The following is a 20,121-nucleotide window of genomic DNA, read 5'->3' on the forward strand; positions in this document are numbered from 1 at the left end:
TAGAGTGTAGGCAGGCAACACTATATAGTTGGCACACTTACGAAAGCACACGACTTACGCAGTGGACATCTGCATCATGCATGTTAAGGTTTACTGGGAAGAGTGAGAAATTAGTCAGAATATAACTGACTAAGGAAAATAGGCGATATTTCCTATTGAGCTGGGGCGGAGAGGGGGAGGGGACGTGTGGTCAGCTATGCTAATAATTCATTCTCTTTATGCAGCTGTGTAAAAGGGCGTCCGTTTTTGGGTGAGACCTTCCCCATCGGCCATTTCCAAGTTAAATCGTGGTGGAGAGTCTGGAGACCTCAGCCTCGGTAGTCGGTACCCTGCGCGCTGCGCCACCTTGCGAAACATAAAGCAGCAGTCCTGACATCTACAGGCGTGACTTTTCATGAAAGCGCGGATGTGTTCGCGCTTATGCGAAGAAAGTTCTTCCGAGTATGGTTGATAATGAGATTAATTGTTGTCATTTATTTATTAATTCATTGGCAAAAGTACCCTAATAAATCGGTAAAATAGCTTGAACTGTATCGTATTTCCTTCGGAAAAAATGACGAACTCATCCTAAGACATCCAGATTATTGGATGCGTTCGTCAGTTGTAAGTAGTTCAAGTTTTTGGGAAAATTTGCTTGTGGAAAATCATAATATTTCAAAGATATGCCTATTTTCGAATAATTTATGCATTTATCTGCATTGAAAAATGATTGTAAAGCAAAAGTGCAAAAGATTATTGTCAACTTATTTTCTCAAATCACGATTTACGAACGCACAAAACTCCAGCTTTTAATTTAGTGCGTGTGCGAATTGCGGTCAAGAAAAAATATTTAAACTGTCTATATTCCTCTTAAAACAATGAAGGATGAATGAAGAAAACGCTGTTTTGAACAATTGTATATTTATTTTTTCTTAATTAAGCAAAAGTACAAAATTTTCAACTATTATTACATTTGCTCTCACAAAAACCATCACTTTTTAGCATGACGTCATGTCAGCCAAATTTACTAGCGCCATCTCTGGAGAGCATCTTTCGAAACCTCCAGACGATAGAGAGAGCCCGTGTGTGAAGATGCGTTGAGTCCAGAGCATTTATTTTAATTTTGAGGTGTACAAAGGATAATTCTTTGTTATTGAAGCATTATTTGACGTGTGTTGTATTACATGCTCAGTATATATTTTATAAGTTGAGTTGTGTGGCCTATGAACTTTACATTTCTCTTCTATTAGTTATTTTAAAATTGGCCGTGTACTGTATTTCAATTTCAATTTAACTATGACTTTATCACATTGCTGTAGCATGTTAAATGTTACCAGAAACTTGTTACCTTTATGTGGCAAGATTTCAAAACAAGTGTCAATGCGTACATCACATACATATTCTAGTCAATGGTAAGAATGGTTGCATGCTATATTGATATTTTTCACATAAGAAAACAACCTTTCTAGCAAGAAGCTTTTGGCATTATACCATCATTATCTCCCTGTATGAATGGTACAACACTGAAATATTCTACAAGTTTATTGTTCTGCCTTTTTATTTTCAGGTAGCATGAGAATCAAGCTGTTATTCTTATTTTATGGGTGATAGGTACACTTGGGGGCAGATTGATGTTCCACCACTCCCTACCCATCGGGTTCCCTATTCCCATGGCTCAGCACTGGCTGCTGCCCTGCCAGTGTTGCTTGCCCTCAGCACTGTCTGCCAGTGCTGCCGGTGGCAGCAGTCAGTGCTGAGCCATGGGAGCCTGATGGGTAGGGAGTGGTGGAAAATTAATCTGCCCCTGAGTGTACTGTTTAATGGAAAGTGAAGCATTTTTATGTTTACCTTAATGTATGAATACCATTTTAATGAGTGCTACTTATAGGGCCTGTTCTAGCACGGCCTCTCAAAATTATTTGCTGGTGGCTCTTCTAGTAGATTTTACTGGAGGCACAGGAATGGAATCTGGAGATTTCTGGCGATTTATATCAGGACACAAAAAAGAATATTGATAGTTCACTTTTAAAGAATATTGATAAATTAACCCGCGCCCTGGTGGGGGGGGGGGCTTTTTTTTGCCCCCCCTCCAGACTTTTTGATATATCTCCAGAACCGCTGCGCCGATCGTCACCAAACTTTCAGTACCCTCCCGGACATCAATTTTACACATTGTGACCAAAAATTTTTCCAAAGGCTATAATAGGTTGGCCGGAAATGACGTCAGAGTGACGTCATGTTCTGCCGTTTTCGACCCAAAAAAGGGTTTCGCGGGAAGAGCTGTCAGGCCTATAGCTTTGCAAATACAGAAAAATGATAAAGACATAAAATCTGTAGAATCAACAGGGCTACAAAACTGCTATCTCGGATTTTTGAAATTTTTGGATTTTGACCCCCAAAAATCAAAAAATAAATTTTTTGCATATAATAATCGAAAAATCCAAAAAGTTTTTTGAATTTCGCAAAAAGCGATATATATGTGATAGTCCTTACCGCCTTCCATCCACATACCAAATTTGAGATCGATACCTCTTTTTTTGGCGAAGTTATAGCGAAAAAACTGTTCAAAATTGATGACGTCAAATTTTCAAACTCAATTTTTAGCAATTCTAGACCCCGTAGCGCAAAACAAAGACCACCATTAGACTCCCCGTGACGAGCTGCATCGAATCAATACCCATTTTATGCAAAACTATCAACTTTAAAATTTGACCTTTTTTGGCCTGACCTTGACCTGACCTTGACCTGAACTTCACCAGAAAGTGACCTAAGCCGTACCTGATAGTCTTATAACCAATACCATTGAGTTGGAAATGAAAAATTGGCCATAAAACATGCATCACACAACCTTAGTAAAGTTGGGCTCATGTGACCTGACCTGTGACCCTTGGTGACCTGACCTGTGACCTGACCTGGTATTGTCAGTGACCTCTAATAGTAAATTATCTACTAGGCAACTGACGCCCTATCGCTGATTCTCGACAAAATGCGTTTTCCTCGGTGTTATAGCGCATTCCCTAGAAGACCCGTGAACGGTGAAACATTTCATCTTTGACCTGACCTGTGACGTCATCGGTGACCCCGAGGTCAATGAAATTTGGTTTTCCTCAACAAATTTGACAGGCCTTTCGAACGCCGTTTGAATTTTGCGGATCCGTCCAGTAGTTTCGGAGATACGAGGGGGGGCAAAAAATAGCCCCCCCCCCCCCACCAGGTCGCGTTATAAACAGACCCCACCAGGGCGCGGGTTAAAGAATATTGATAAATTGATGGAAAAAAATTATTAAATATGATTTGTTTTTTAAAGTTAGCATTACCAATATGATTAATTGTCAAAAGTCCCTGGTTTACATTTGTTAGTCTTACATGCACAACATAATTGTAGACCAGAGCCTCCAGTCAAATGTGAAAACAACTGACTAGAAGGTTGCTGGTGTTTCCTGGTGATTTGTCCAGAACTTGCTGGTACTTTCTGGTGATGCAGAAATGCTGACTAGGGAATCCTGGAGCTTTCTAGAGCTTTCTGGTGCTTTCTGGGTGTGCTGGAACAGGTCCATAATCTTTATTTTTTGTATGCCTTTGCTGCTCCTCTTGATCCTCAATGGATTTTTAGTAATTTAAACATTGCACATACAGTTCAAATTTCAATATCTTTTTGAAAATCAAATGTCTTTGTTTCAGCTCAGATGCTGTGGACCTGTCATTCCAAAGCTATGACTCAGGATCCCAACTTGATCAAGATGTACCCATTTATATTATGCATGGATTGCTTGGATCGAAGTCAAACTGGAATTTCTTGTCCAAGTCCATTCACTTGAAGACACAAAGAAAAGTAAGTTGGTATCTATCAAAGTCTGCAATCATCACAGCATAGCACCTAATGTCTCTGCAGTAAAGTGAAAGGCTAGGCATCAACCTCCATTGTTGCTATAATTTTGCTGGCCTTTTATGTCATTTCCAAAGTTTTCTCCCATTACTCTCACCACTGTGACTAACTTATGATGGCTTAAAACCAGGGATGCGGAGCCGTGGAAATTTCGGACGGCTCCGGCTCCAGCTCCGGCTCCGGAGAAAAAATCGGCTCCGGCTCCGGCTCCGGCTCCGGGTGAAATGTCATGGCGGCTCCGGCTCCGGCTCCGGCTCCGAGTAAAATGATTCGGCTCCGGCGGCTCCGGCTCCGGCGGCTCCGGCTCCGGCTTCTACTCAGTACATCCCCTATGCGATCAATTAAATACGGGTGGAAGAAAAAAGGCGATGGGATTGGTACACGTTGCTTCTGTATTTGTATAACAAGGCTATTTTGAATACCACATTGTTTTACGCATTGTACTGTCAAACCGAACTAGGTAAATAATTGTTTCCTCTTAAGAAAAGGAGCCGGAGTCGCCCCCTTTTTTGACGGCTCCGGCTCCGGCTCCGGCTCCGGGCTATATTGTTTCACGGCTCCGGCTCCGGCTCCGGCTCCGGGCAAAATATGCCGGCTCCGGCGGCTCCGGCTCCGGCTCCGGCTCCGGCTCCGCATCCCTGCTTAAAACTTGTCATAAGTATTCACTTTTCACAGATCATCAACACTGATGCCCGGAACCATGGGGACAGTCCTCACTCTGAGCAAATGGATTATGCTGTCATGGCCCAGGATGTCACAAAGCTCATCACTGACCTAAAGCACAACAAGGTCACTCTGATGGGCCACAGCATGGGAGGGAAGACTATGATGACCATTGCACTGAACAATGTGAGTCTGCCTAAGTTAATGTGCTTTTAGCTGAAGTTCTGAGTGGCTTTAATGCTGTGTTTTCCTGTAAGTAGATAAGTTTTTTTTCAGGCATTACTGCATTGGCTACAATGGTCAGTTCTGTTGATATTTTAGATTGTTGCTTGGTATTTAGTTTTTTCAGTGTTTTGAAGTTTTACAAGCATTTGATAAGTCGGTTGCTGTAACTAACAATCCCACCCTACATTAACCGACCACTGACCGCTCTTCCCCGGCAGCCCTCGCTGGTCTCCAGTCTGGTGGTGGTGGACATCGCCCCGGGCACCCGGCCGCGGGCCTCGTCCGACATCCCTGGCATTCTGGAGGCGCTCTCCAGGGTGCAGGTGACGCCCGGCCGGCCGCAGTGGGCCGTCAGGAAGGAAGCCGACGCCCAGATCGCAGACGCCATACCGGTCAGTGGTTAACGAGCGCGGGGATGAGCGAGGTTATGTCTTGGGGAGCTCACAGCAGTGTTGGTTTCATTGGTTTACGTTTGTGACACCATGCTTTCATTGTGATAAAAAGATGGATCCCTGCACATTGTAAAGTGTAAACTATAGGTCAATGGGACAATGGATTCTTGATGTTCCTTGTTCCCGTATTTGCGAATGTTCGCCGTTTTTTTCATACATAGAAAATTAAAACGGCATCTGCTGAATCAGTTTTTGCACTTCGATGCCAGCCGTTGTTGTAGACTGTAGTCAGTCCAATTCAATGCTGCAATTACACTAGCTTCAGCCACGGGATTTATCGTCCGCCTGTTGTGACTGCCCTCTGCCATCGCTCGGCGGGTGAAATTCAATAATTATTTCTTGTTTAAAGAAACCTGTAACAAGCTGACATTTTTCGTATAAAACTAGCCTGTCCTAGACGTCGTCATTATTTGCCTATTCGCAATGTTATTCAATTAATGACAGTCGCATTCAACAGTTTCGTAAGACAAGCACTGTCTAGGATGATCACTTTGACAGGCTGTTCTCCATTACCTACATATATAGAAGATTTTGTTCGGAATTCCGAGGACAGTGCGTTCGACTCGCGCGAACTGTTTAGGGCGGCCCTGTACCTACATCCAGACCATGGATTGTTCTTGTCCTCTGCTGGGTCGCCTGTGGGCTGTGAAAAGCGGACATATCGTGGCTAATGGCTATGTGCAGTTGTTACACAGTACCTACACTATGCCCCAGTGCCCAGGTGCCCATAGCGGTCCGATATTGAATAATCACAGACAAAGACATGGAGGTGCGGCTGCCACAGCCGCTATCTTTAGGTGAAGCAGCTTTTTGAATGTATTATTAGGGTATTTAGAGCTGAGTATCAGGTGTCTCCGTCTAAATTTGCAAAAAGTGAGAAGATTTCAGAGAAAGTACTTACTGTCCTCAGCCTTGGCAATGGACGTGTGTATACTAGCTGAACAGGAAAAATAGCAAATTGTCTGGTTTTAACTATTGAATCAATGATAAAACATTTAAACATTTCCTCCATATGACAAAGGATCATCAGCATTGCTGTGCAAGGCGCATATGCTGTTAGCCTGCATACCACCGTAGAATAGCGGATGTCACTGGGAGCATTGTTTTGCGCTGTCAAAATTTCAGGTATGTAGGAAGAATGGTGTCCTCTTGCAATGTGCCTTGTCTGTTGAGGAAGGGACATCTGCCATTGAGGCAATGACCTCAGGGATGCGTGCTGACCATGGATTTTGGATGACCGGGAAAATTGTGAACAATTATTACTGTAATGGTGTCACGCGCTAGAAGGAATGTGGTGGCCTGTTCTGCGCTCAGTGGTTTTACCTACAAAAAGGATATTTCGCAACCTCGGCACGCCGCAAAAAGAGCGTTATGTACTACTAAGCGATGCACTGGAAGACTGGCTTGGGCTTACTTTTTTACCGTCGCGGTTTCCATTTTTACTGGTCTTTTGCCACTATACCCAGCTGGGGGACAGATGTGCCAGATTGTGTTCTGCGATCCGGGCTCATATAATATAAGCTCAAGCCGTTGTAAGCTGATTAAATTAAAGATAACGGGGGTCTAGCTTAAGTATAATGCATTCCTGTTATTGTTTTTCCCAATAATAATGATTGAAGGTGAAAGGCGACTTAACACTTTTTGTGGTTTTTTAAAGATAGCAAAGATCAGGCTTTGAGGCTATCGCTTAATATGTGTGATCCATGAGGCCTATTCGGCATTGGAACTTTCAAATGGCACACCTTCGGATGACACATGAAAGATTAACTGCTTCACAAGCCTCAAGCTACACGATAATTGCCGTCGCCGACGGCGTGACTATATAGGGTGGGACCTCTTCAGGGGGCGAAAGTCATTTCGTGATGACTTGATAAGTGTTATTTACGTAATGTCTTAGTTTTGTTTCGTTCTGTAGAGATGTATTTACATCTGATCACTTACCCTTTACACAGAAAATCGCTAATCGGGATTGAATTATTCCTACTCACCCATGATTGTGATTCATTCGCAGGTTATGATTGCTTTACTCTCACAAAGACAGATAACCGCTCCTGATTGTTATTGATGGACGGGAAAAACTACTGAGGATAATGAAAACTAGAGCACTGCATAGTTTACATGCCGCCGTCGTGTTGAAATTCCTCCGTTTGGGTGATAATACCACTCGGCGCAGTGACGCCGTGCCTTTTCCTTCCCACGAGTCTGGTGGTACTGCCATGCACCAGTGCAGCGCCCGCGGTACGCGGCGCTCCGGTTGACCGGCTGCGTCTGTCTGTGCAGAGTGCGTTCATAGTACTCACTGAGCCAGACTAAGCGTGTTTTCCTTCCTCGCAAATACCACTGTCGCTCTGAACACGGACAAACGGCATTCGTCAGCAGTATGACATTCAGGCCACTCCCTACTGGCCTAAATGACAGTGCAACCACGGTGGGAGATTTAGGTAAACGATAATATATCGTTTCATATAGTTTCATGGTTGAGGGAAGTGGTCGACCCAATTGCCTTGTCGCTTTCCCATGATCCGCTACTGGCATCAAAACAATGGAAGAGCCGACCAGCAGTGAACACTGTGTTTCCCCTTTGCACGCATTTTAGCGTTCTTTCATTGGGAATAGCGAGAAGTCTGACTTTGTCACTTTTATTCAGAGCTTCCGCTTTTCCAGTGTGTTACTGGCCCTGTTTTCGTCCTTGTAAAAACCCAATCACAGGTTTTGGCTAAGGCCCTAAAAGAATTAGGTTCTGACTATGCAAAACGGCGGGTCTATATACTCTGTGCAAAACTGTTGGGTATTTCCAGCACGATTTCCACCACTCGTGTTCACACCAGCTGGGCGCCTCCGAGGAAAAGTCGGCGCTGACACTGGGCGGCTCTGGGCGTTTCCAGGACCGGTACCTGCGACAGTTCCTGCTGACCAACCTGGTGGTGGATGGAGACGGGGGCGCCGCCCGCTGGCGCGTCAACCTGCCGGTGCTGCAGCGGGCCCTGCCGACCCTGGCGGCCTTCAGCGTCCCGCCGGGCGCCACCTATCCCGGGCCGACCCTGTTTGTCGGCGGAGAGAACTCGGCCTACATCGAGTGAGTAGTAATGGGGGCCTGTCGGCGGAGGGAACTCGGCTTACATCGAGTGAGTAGTAATGAGGGCCTGTCGGCGGGCAGGACTCGGCCTACATTGAGTGAGTTCTGAGTAGTCATCGAGAGGGTACCGGAGGTTTGCTGGTGGACACCGGCCAGGGTTCCGCCTACATCGAGTGAGTGAATTAATGGGGTTTGTTGGTGGGCAGGACTTGACCGTTATCGAGTGGGTGGTTGTAGGGGTTGTACGCATAGAGATCTTATATACATAGAGATGACACGCCTATGTTAAAGCACTTGATTTCGTGGCGATTCAGTGGGTCTTTTTAAGCAAGGTTTTCTGGGGTGCCATGGCCCGTGACTTGCATTTTGTAAGGATTCGGTCAAGGAGATTGTGTTCACATCCGTTTATTTTTAAGTACAGTTTTTCTATTTTGTCTAGCTGTGACGCTTTCGAGCGTTATTATTGAAATGATATTAGGCATGTTTTAACCTTATGCTCGTATCAGGTACTGCATGTATCATTAACCCTCGCCGTCCGACGGGGGGGGGGGGGGCGGGTGCCGCCTCCCTATAGGGTTTTTTCACGATAGCTCCGAACACGCAGGCGATAGAGAGCTGAAACTTGGCATAGCTGACCTTTGATCCAAGTCGCATCTTGTGACACCAACCGCATTTTCAGGTCAGGTCAGGTCACTGACCTGTGACGTCATATGTGGACCTCTGCACAGTCCTCAGATGTCGCAACTTCGCAACGCCGTCAGTGCCAGAGGAACTTTCACAGGGAGATGAAACTTACGGGATGTAGTATCATCCAGAGGTCTCACAACTTGTACATATATCTCGGATTTTCCCTAAAAATCACATGAGGTCAGGTCGGCCACGTGACCTCACCATTAGGTATAAGTCAATGGGGAAAAATGAAAACTGCTATGTTAGCGCCGAGAACCATCTCAAACTGTCTCCAGCACATGGAATCGTGATTTCTTTCACGCCTTGCAAGGTCCGATGCTTCACTTTTGCATTGTTGACATTGCGTGGCGTCATTTATGGTCACTTGGGTCATTGATTAAAGAAAGCGTGGTTTTGAGGCTCATGATTACATATACATATAACTGCAATGAAAACCGTAAGACGGTTTGACAAAAGGCAGTTTGTCAGTTTGCCCAGCATGTCTTATTTTCTTGGCCCTATTTTTAATATAATTATTAGCATGAGGCTTACGGTTTTCATTGCAGTTATATACTGTAACTGCGAGTAATATGTAACAATGTAACATGACCTCTGTCAACCAGCTTCGTGATCTGGGGGAGCTGACCTGCCCTTGACCCGAGGTCAACACCTCAAGTTGACCTCACCCGAACAAAAAGTATACCATTCGACGCGCCTGAGCGAGGCGAACACGATGATGCCAAAATCGCGGCTCTCCGACCGTTTTTTTTTTTGCGAAGTTATGAAAAACTGAACCCTGGCCCTTGGTCACTTGACCTGACCTCAAGGGACCTTAAAATCGGGTACCAGTACCTGCGTCTTGTAACGGCGCACACGCTTGTTTTTTCCGCGACGCTCTAGCTTCATCAGGGGCGAAACGGCGAGGGAAATCGTACCAACCAACCCCCCCCCCCCCCCCCGGCCGGCGCGTATGTAGAAAATGCGAGATGCGATGACAGTTTTTTATGAATAGCTTTTGAAGTAATCAAGCTACGCCAAAACTAAAAGTACCATCGTAATTCTCTCGTCATTCCGCATCGAAACATGTATGTTTTGACCTCGAGAGGTCAAGGTCAAAGGTTGGCTTCAGGTCGCGCTACCTCAGGTCGCTTGACCTCAAGGTTACGTGAGTTCAAGGTCATCATGTATACCATTCGATGCGCCTTGACGAGCTGAACACAATGAGACCATTTGCGCGGTTAGCTTTTTTCTGTAAGTATTTATTAGCAAAAAAGCGTTAAATATCCATTGATGACGTCACATGCCCTTACAGCTGTCCAATAGGAAATATGGCATCAAGATAGTCAAAGTTGGTCATGAATTATGTCCTTTATGGTATAATTGACCATGACAACTCGGCCGTCCCAGCATAGTGACTCTGAGCGCACCGGCCAAGTTGCCCCGCTAGTCCCGGCCAAATAACCCCACATTGCCATTCTGAAAATTTTTGTCTATAAAGTCGTCATAGCTGTACAGAACTAGATGAAATTGCTCTTGGAACCGCTGAACACCCTCAAGAATGGCGCTATAATGTTGGAATTCGTTTACAGCCCAAATGCTACATGTTATACAAATTTTTAAACGGAAGTAAAAGTTGCCATTTTCTAACGAAATTTACGTTTTATTAATTTTGAATAAAACTAAGAGGAGGAAAGCTTTGACATTTGTTCTCGAGTTTGTTCTGCCGATGACAAATGAATAGAGACTAAAGTTATTTCATTCACTTTTATCAGCTTTCGTACAGGTGGGGGCGGCCAATTTACACCACCGGCCAAATTACCCCACTCTCCCCTATACTAGGCAACGTACGCCCTATTTTTAACGTACGCGAAACATTTTATCTTTGACCTGACCTGTGACGTCATCGGTGACCCCGAGGTCAATGAAATTGGGGTTCCATCGACAAATTTGACAGGGCTATCGAACATCGTTTGAATGTTACGGATCCGTCCAGTAGTTTCGGAGATACGGGAGGGGGGTAAAAAAATGCCCCCCCCCCCCACCGCGCGGAAGGTGGCCGGGAGGTCCACCGCCTGCCTGGTTGATGAGAGCCTAAATGAGAGAGAATGCTTTTAGGCGAGCTTTTAAGGAATTCAATAAAAACAGAAAATGAAATCATGCTACAAATTTCATTGCTTACCTCAGGAATGAAATCAGCCAGGAAAGATCAGCAATATTTTTAACCAGTAAAACGCCTTTTGGCCGGGGCGACCAACGGAGCGAGCGAGAGGGTGGGTCTTGGACAAGCGAATTTGCAAGGGACACCTCCAACTAACTTGTGCACTGCACCCTACTAACCGGTCCCTAGCGATGTGCCAAATTTGAGCGCAATCGGCCTACCCGTTCTCGAGATCTGGAAGCGGCACCCTGCACGTGCACACGTGCAAAATGGGTCACAACTGACTTTTGCACGGCACCCTACTAACTGGTCCCTAACCATGTACCAAATTTCAGCACAATCGGTTCAGCCGTTCTCGAGATCTGGAATCGACCCCTGCACGTGCGCACGTGCAGCAGCACCCCAACTGTGGCACATGGATATGCATTGCCTAGTGGGTGCCTACCTACATACCAACTTTCAGCGCAATCGGCCAAGTAGTTACCAAGATATTGTAACAATTGCAAAACTGACACCTCTTCGTTTTGCACGTGGCACGTGCATAAGCGGTCACCCACATGCATCGAGAATAGTCCAATACTTGGTAGAAGGAATGAAGCTACCCTAGAAAAATCATCGAATGTAAATCGGTCAAGTAGTTGCTGAGATATAAGCCTCGCAAAAGCGTAACCACGGCCGGCCGGCCGCTCATACTCAGAAATTTCCGTTAATCTACGAAAGACTACGCTTGCTTCGCTCGCTACGTAATAATTTCTTCAGACTAACAATGCCTCAGCCATATTGGCACGCTACTGGCTGAAAATAAGTTGCTTAAAAAGACCCACTGAATCGCCACGATTTTAAGTGCATGTCATCTCTATGTATATAAGATCTCTATGGTTGTACGCATGTTTTGGGAGGCGTTAACAGCAGCATGATATTTTTTCACACACGTTATAACAAAAGCGGCATAAAAAGCACATACACAATTCAGAGTATAACCGATATCGATACCCTCCCTTACTTAGTTGTTATGCCCACCTTTTGAATGCTTCCACAATCCAACATGCTATGTTTTGTATTGCTATTGTTCCAATCCATACTCATTGAAAAAGACTACACGACACGTGCTAAGTTTTCTCTTCCTTTTCTCGCTGCCGCCTTCGTGTCGTGCGTAAAAGGTTACATAAAGCCACACGTGCTTCAACCACCTCAGATAGAACAGGTTTACGCCGCCCATTGTTTTATGCGCTGTCGGCAACCTCGTGACACGTTATAGCGTCAATGCGCGGACGGTATAGGCATGTTCGTGCACAAACTAGCGGACGGAGAATGGATGTTCCGGTGACGTGCTCAGCTAGCGTGACAGCGCTAATGAAGAAGTAATTTTTGACACGGTCGTATCCTGTTTTTGGACCTGAACCACGCGGGTAATTTGAGGTTTGTAAGAAGTCGTTTTGGTAAATAGGCGGTAAAATTACAAACAGTTTGTACTTACATCAACGCTGATAATGTCTTCAATCGTACTGATTGGCTTTGTGGGACGTCATATAACAAATAAGACGCATTCGCCCACTACAACGAATCCAAGCTCGGCTGTGCAACTGCAAAAAAATGAACGAATGAATGTAGAATATTTGCTGGTCCCGTAGCGCGGTCGGTAGATCGTTGGACTCCGCGTGGTGAGAGCAGGCGTCTCGGTCATAAAAGTCCGGGTTCGAAGCGCGACACCTCCGTTCCGTCGTTTCCGTCCTGAGGATAGTCAAATCCTTCTACTCCACGGCGTCGACCCTTTTCCGGGCTAGACGGGCAACTTTATCCCATACGGGTAGCTCCCCGGGAGCAGGCCCGTATCCGGGTGCGGCGACTGTTATGGGGCTGGATGGCCTGTCCTCGTGGTTGGCTCAGCCCTGACGAGTCACCAGGGTGCCCGCCCATACCAATATCTCCCCTTTATTCATATCATCCTTCCGGCTCTGAAATGGTCTCGTGTACCGAAAGAGCCTTCCCTCCCCCCCCCCCCCCCCACACACACACACAAACGCGACGGGTGTTCGATGTTTATGAGCCTCTTGAAGGGTATGGTTGCGGCTGGTGGCAGGCCGTAGACAGGCGAAATCAGCCGTACGCGGCTATGGGAATACGTTAGACTTCGGGCTCTAAACTCTGCCATAGGCCAGAATTGGCGCGATCGGGGGGCAGAGGGTAGGGCAGGGCAGGACCAACGCAACAAGCTCCGCTTAGTGTTTGCTCCGTCTTTGTGAATCCTTCCATTCAAAAGGTTTGGACTAAATTATATTGCTAGCAATTACCACTACTACTAAACAATGCCAGAAGATGAAGCATGTATTTGCATCACAGGAGTCGAGTATGCTGTTCGCCGTTCATCTGCAAGGACAGCCATTGTGACGTGACGTTGCAAAGCGAGCGGTTTCTCTGAAAGGAAAAGGCCCGCTCGCGTTTGCAGATGGTGCCGACTATTATGAACGGAATCCGAGGCTGCCCGGCCCACACTGGTGACAGCGAATGGCAAACGAGCGTGTAGAATGGCAAGCGAGCGCCTGTATAACAGTGCTTTGGCTGATTCTGGTTTCATCGCTGACATGGAACCTAAGTCGTGCATGTTCGCCGTAAAAGACCCGAGTTCTTTTAGGGGAATTTCTATTCACGTGCTGGCGTGTATGTGTAATGTGATTATGACGCAGTGGTGTCTTTTTTGTTGGTTGGTGACTGCGGCGTTTGAAATTCAGGCTAGGGTCAGGTGAAGGTAATTGGTTTTCTGGGATCTTTCAAGATGACGGGACTTCTTGTGGCTTTCATTTGATTGCTTGAATAGCAGATTTTGCCTCTTTGAATTGTTCAAGTGGAAAATGTCTATCAGAAGCCGAGAATCATGCCTCTGATGACCTCAAGCGTCCTGCTTTGGCACCACATCCGGGTGATAGAAGGAAACGCCCCTCTTGACTTTCAGTGAAGGGTTAGATACTAGACTCCGTGGTCAGTTTGCGTGCCGACAAGTAAATGATTGACGTCATCAGCTAGGTATGGCGCCACTATCAGGCTGCTGCTGCAAACGATCTGATATACAACTGCGTGATTCAGCCCGACACATCCGATTCCGTCTAACATACATTTGGTTCCTTAGTGAGTCACAGAGAAAACATGTGTCTGCATGCGTCGTTGTAATGAAGTGCATGGAAATGCGGACGAATAATGGCCTCGCCTTGGGCCCGCCGCTAACCGCACCGAACAGAAAGAAATATATGTATGAATAGTGGATATGCGAGGACGTACCAAGGCCTTTATTCACACCGTGTACAAATGTCGGGTCTTTGTGTTATTAAGCGTCTTTTTGTTAACTCTGAATCATTTAATGATAAGACCACCTGCAGCCCTTATAAAAAAGACGTTTTAGGCTTATCACTTTGATGTGATTGTCAGGCACCTGCTTCTAAATAACCTGACCGTTTGCTAGCCTGTTTTATTATTTTATTCGCAGCTCGCACTGAGTTGATTACAGGTGTTTGTATTTAGTAGCTACAACAAAATCAAATCAATCAACAGTGGTCCTAGCATATTTTTCTGCGCTATAGCCACAGGTGACGCCAACAGATTTTCAATAGCCCCCCCCCCCCCCCCTAATCATGCCCTCCCACGACAATTTCAACTAGCCATTTTGGTCAGTTTCTTTCCGCCAACGAACAATTCTACAAATGCTCACGTTGTTAGATCGAAAAAGTGTTCATTTTTATTACTTATATGTTTCTTTCATGCTTCTTTTGATGTAGAATTTATGGCCCTGCTGTTTCAAATAAGTGGTCAGTTTCGTCAGTTATATGTCTCATCTGACGGTCAGTTTCGCCTAGCTGATGGCGAGCCAGGGTGGGACCTTGAAAAGTCGGTATGATTTCGGTTCGGTAGCTTGCGCTGACAACATGAACTTGTGTAATACATAATTCATTGAACATCATCAGTATGCTAAGAGTGCTGTTTTGGTGATTTACGATATTGGTTTATCGTTCCTGATATCTTCATTTACGTGCGCAGCTTATGTTAATACAGATCCACTGCAGTATTAAACGGCTTATGGACCTCGCGTGAACATTAAATCGGTGGATATTATCACAAGCAAACTCCTCGAAGTATCAAGACATCTGATGAACAAACAATATGCTTCTTTAGACATCTAAAGAAGCATATTGTTTCATCGATCGTTTTTTGTCACAACTTGAACTCCCACTCCAATCCGCGGGAACTTGTGCACCATCGTCTCGTCGCTGCATCCTTTGTCGGTGATGCACTCCTGTTTTGTTGTCATCTCATTCGGTCTGCCGGTGGCGCTGTGGCTTGTCACCATCCGCCGCTGCTCTGGGCTCAGCGCTGACGATGTCTGGTCGGGCAGCATCTGGGAAAAGGCTCAGAGGGCTCGCGACAAGAACGCCTCCAACTCGGACCGACTGATGCAGCATATCTGGCAGAACCCCGAGACGGCCGACAAGTTCATCGACTGCGATATCCTCGCCGACAGTGAGACCGACAAGTACTTTCAGTTTCTGACGTTGTACGACGCGGATGACGCCAGAGAGGATCTGCTGAACGCCCTGCCCGATGACGGCTACGTGCGAGGGCCGTGGCCGCTGAAGGATGGGGTGTCGATTATACCTTACACCATTCCGACAAAGATGGATACGACGCAGCTGGCCTACTTCATCGGCGCCTTCCGACGCTGGCAGAAGGCGGCCAGCGTGGACTTTGTGAAGGGCTCCAAGGACAAGCCGCACCTGGAGGTGATGGAGGGCGGCGGCTGCTACGCCACGCTGGGCTACCACCCCACGCTGCCGCGCCAGCTGTCGGTGCACGCGGGCCGCTGCACCGAGACGATCATCGTCCACCTGCTGGGTCACGTGCTGGGTCTGCCGCACCCGACGTCCACGGTCGGACGCGCCAACGAGCAGTACCTGATGCCACACCACGCGGCGCCGCGCTCCATGGGTGTGCTGCGCACGCGCGCCGGCACCGCCTTCGACCCGTTCGACGTGATGGCCGTGGACCCGTGGTTCTGCGGCGTCTTCAACCGGTCCACGTGGCGGCCGCTGAGCCCGATCCGCTACAAGTGGGCGGCCGTCACCGGGCACTGGGCGCTGACCGGGTACGAGAACCCCGAGCGGCGCTCGGCCTCCACGGGCCTTCTGCAGAGGGAGATCCAGCGGCTGGCAGGCAAGGACGGCTGCACCAACCAGTGCTCCGACCCGTGCCGACAGTTCCTCACACCAAAGTGCGAGTGTGTCACACCCTACGAGGCCACAGACGACGCGTACGTTAAACTCGCCAAGGCCGAGGGACTCTGGCACTTGGACATGGCGGCACAGGTGAATAAGGACCTTACGCCGGACTCCCTGAAGTTCAGATTGGTGCCCTCGCCGAAAATCCTCATGTTCTTTCACACCACCAACGAGGCTCACTTTGTCACTGAGGACGTGGACGGCACTAAGTGCTGGCAGTGCACGCTATTTGTGGTGACGGTGTACCTGTACGCCTCGATGGAGCCGCCGGCCAGCCGGCTGGTGGCTCTGGGCTCTCGCTGCTCCCTGTTCTCCATGGAGGTGAACGGCGCCCTGGAGGAGGGCTGGTTCCGACTCTGTATGCACCACCTGCTCCAGTCGGAAGGCCGCTATATCTACATGGCGTTCCGCGGGCCGGGCACTGTGCTCATCCGCTACTTTGGCTCCGAGGACCAGTTCCCAGAGTTTCACAAACACTTCACCGATGAGATTCGGTTCGGGTGGAGCGTGCAGAAAATGAAGGACTGCAAGTGCTCGGATGGTCCGGCGGTGGAGATTCAGAGCTCAATGATCAAACAATGAGAACTGGGGCAATGGGACTGGGCTGGAAGAGACGATGAGGTCCACCAGACTTTATTGTTGCATGTCGTGCAAAATGTGTTATTAATAACACACATGCCTTCCTCACAAGGGAGGAGTGAATGTTCTTTGATGTTTGTGAATGGGGGACTCATGGACTCTGCTGTTGCCACCTTAATTAGAGTTCACGTTATTGTTAAAGTTTATGCATTTATTTTTCATGTTTATCGTTGCCTCAACGACAGTTTCGTTGTTTTGAGCATTCAGTGTGAGGTGCTTTGGGTTTTGCCAAATACATACCTCTACTACTGACGTAATTATACATAAGTGCTTGCTGTTATTATTTGAAGCTATATGATCCTGGATCATGCAGTTAGCTGTTCGTAGCCTTGATTCCGGAGTACCTTTTTAAAATCGTTTGTTCCTCATGGGTGGTTCATGATTGTCTTTCGTTGATAAAGGAGCGACTTTGCTGTATTTGTTCGTATCGTATTTTTGCTATTTGCTTCCTACCGGTGAAAGTAAGAAGTTGTCCTTGATTTCAACCTATGCTTACTGTCGCTGTCGATTGTCCTTGTTAGGGCTTTGATCTATGACAATCATCAATCACACCACTGTAAAGTTAACACTGAACAGTTAACTCGACGCATTTTCAGTCCTGGAAGGTCTCATTCAATTTCTTCCCAGCGATTGTTACTTGCCCACTACAAAAGCTTTCTGTATTATATTGTTAAGTACTTAACGCTACTCCCAATTGAGATTATTCAACTGTATTACCACAAAGAAAGAAACTAATCAATCAAAGCCTCAGCCTTCGGCACCATGTTAGCCGAATTACCAGTCTCCAAAGTCTTAAGGTTCGGCCGTTAACATGTGTCTCGTTCGAGGACACACAGACGCCAAGACACACACGTTTCACTGGGGAGTGGTGCGAAGCTGCTGCGGTCATGTCAACCAGGACAGGACCGTTCAGAAGTAGCTGTTCAGGGTCGCCACTGTCGTGCTTTGGTGTCGGGTAACTCGGCCTTTGTGGATGCCAGTTGCCTTTGTTCATTGTTACACAGCTGTGCATTCGCAGTGAGCTTGCAAAGCAATGTACCGATACTTTCCCACGCTTAGACTTGCATTTCATTTTTGTTCGGTTTTCCGTTTATCGGCTATCTACATATGTATCGATGGTATCTGTCCCCTATACGTGCGTCTTTTAGCTGGTGTTCTTTGTGTAACTGATCCCCCGTGTAGGTGATTCTCAGGTAGCCCAAATCCCACGCCTGACTGACTGCTGACATTCTGCGTTTGTCCGTTGCAGTCCGGCCGAGAAGGACAACATCCGCCGGTTGTTTCCGGCCGCCGAGTTCGTCTGGATACCCGGAGCCGGACACTGGGTCCACTCCGAGAAGCCACAGGAGTTTCTGGAGGTCGTCTGTCCGTTCCTGGCGGCGTGATACAGCCGCGGGAGTTTACCTGGAGTTCTCACCCGACTTCGCTCGCACACGGAATAACCTCGGTTAGTCCTTCTCTGGGTCGGAGGCCGCTCCGATCCACGCCCTTTCAACCACGCCCGGGGATCACCCGAATAGTCCCGCTCTGTCACTTTCTCTCCCCCTCCCCCTCTCCTTCCCTCTTCTGAGCCTCCCGGATATCCCATGTGGCGGACCGTCCCGGGGGGCTGCCCTCACATCTCGCGTGCCGCCGAGACCGAGCGGCGGCCGGCACTTCGTGGGGCTTTGGTGCCCCTGAGACCATGGCGTCGGTGGCACCACCCGAACCCTGGCTTAGCCGAGCCGACGGGCCACGGCACATTGTTAGCCCGTATCGGACATGCCGGTTCGCCGGAACGCCCGGCCGACCGGTCTGGCATTGCGTGCAGCGCGCTCCATTTCTTTGTGACGGGCCTCGATGGCCTTGGATCGGGCAGTGAGCATATGCCCACGACAGTTGTCCGCCAGTCCAGCGGCGGCTAATGGTTTCAAAAAGAACCACACGATGTGGATCGTGGCTCATGCGGCGAGCGTTTCCAGCTTGTTGTTTGGTCGGTGGACCTCGCAGGTGTCGCTTGATCGTCGTTTTCCGATCACATACATGGCTGATAGAGGGAAAGGCACGGTCGGTTAGCGTTGTACTCGGCTGTTGAAGCGGTCGCAGTACCGAATCACTGCCCTGTGAGGCCGGGCAGTCCAAGGTTGGATGAGTCAATGCGTGATGTGCTTAGATAGTCTTATTTGTTTTAGTTGGACGTCTCTGACTAATTGCAGAAACCTTTCCTCGTACCTTTGACGTCAATTACAAGTTTGATGTCATAATATCATATGGCGTAGGTCTAATAAGGTGCCTTGCGGCTTGTTTCGTCTCTTGATCAGTACCAGGTAGCGCTAAGTGCGCAGCTCCCTTCCGGAAGTGGTTTGAAAAGTGGCCTGGCGAAAGTTGTGCACTGATTCATGCATGGGCCAATGTCACCTGTGACGTCGCTTCCCACAAAGTACAGCGCACAGCTCATCAGCTCATTTACAATGTCTTCCGCCTACTTTCATCTGTTTACTTCCTTTGCACTAATCATTTGGAACACTTTACCGGTATTATTCAGGGCAAGAGACGTGCAATCGACCTTTGAGTGGAAGCGACATTTAGGTGCGGTGATTTGTGGCGTACCCGTCCGTTTGAAAATATGATCCGAACTCCTTTGAACATTGTGTTTTTAATGCATCTAAGCCATGCATTTTATTCTACTCATTGCGACACTGCTTATGTTCTGCTTCAGTTTTGGAGAAGCCAATATCCTCTGATTCTGTTTTACTTATGGGCATTCAAATTGTGATCTTTTAGGGTCGTGATGAGATGACGCTGATTACCTTTTGGATTGTAGGAAGTTGCCACGAAATAAATCGAGTGAAATATAGTACGTAGTTTGTATTAGCTTTGGATGTGCGAATACCAACCCCATCGGATGTCTACGACTACTGCTATAGCGGCTTTTCGGCTTGTTTTTAGTAAGAAAAGCCTAGGACAGCAGGGTTTACTATAGCGTGCTAAAAGGAGAGCCTTTCATTATGCAGAGCTGTACTGCAGCACACGTCTTTTTCGTCCAAAATCTGACTACTATTCCGGTCTATGTTTTAGGGCCTTGATTCCGGTGTTATATTTTCGTGTCGCGGTAATTCCATGTCAAAGTACCA

At 47.4% G+C, this 20,121-nt stretch overlaps 2 protein-coding genes across 4 annotated transcripts; both read left to right on the forward strand.

The window, feature by feature from the left end:
* The first annotated feature begins 1,037 nt into the window (after nucleotides 1–1,037).
* On the forward strand, nucleotides 1,038–19,844 carry LOC122365570 (protein ABHD11-like). 3 transcript variants are annotated; one of them, XM_043336939.1, is made up of 7 exons: nucleotides 1,058–1,107; nucleotides 1,299–1,391; nucleotides 3,661–3,811; nucleotides 4,541–4,714; nucleotides 4,972–5,145; nucleotides 8,091–8,281; nucleotides 18,258–19,844. In XM_043336939.1, the coding sequence occupies exons 2-7, from the start codon at nucleotides 1,300–1,302 to the stop codon at nucleotides 18,391–18,393; spliced, it is 918 nt and encodes a 305-aa protein (XP_043192874.1). In that variant the 5' UTR covers nucleotides 1,058–1,107; nucleotide 1,299; the 3' UTR covers nucleotides 18,394–19,844. The 3 variants fall into 3 exon arrangements, with proteins under 3 accessions (XP_043193039.1, XP_043192874.1, XP_043192958.1); XM_043337104.1 differs by having other exon boundaries at nucleotides 1,038–1,391; XM_043337023.1 differs by lacking the exon at nucleotides 1,299–1,391 and having other exon boundaries at nucleotides 1,065–1,107.
* On the forward strand, nucleotides 14,868–17,260 carry LOC122365505. The gene is made up of 2 exons (XM_043336812.1): nucleotides 14,868–15,239; nucleotides 15,272–17,260. Exon 2 carries the CDS (start codon nucleotides 15,383–15,385, stop codon nucleotides 16,949–16,951), a length of 1,569 nt encoding a protein of 522 aa, XP_043192747.1. The 5' UTR covers nucleotides 14,868–15,239; nucleotides 15,272–15,382; the 3' UTR covers nucleotides 16,952–17,260.
* Nucleotides 19,845–20,121: the final 277 nt, after the last annotated feature.

Source organism: Amphibalanus amphitrite, unplaced genomic scaffold (genome assembly GCF_019059575.1).
Source record: "Amphibalanus amphitrite isolate SeventyFive unplaced genomic scaffold, NRLGWU_Aamphi_draft 000003F_arrow, whole genome shotgun sequence".
NCBI classification, from domain to species: Eukaryota; Metazoa; Arthropoda; class Thecostraca; order Balanomorpha; family Balanidae; genus Amphibalanus; species Amphibalanus amphitrite.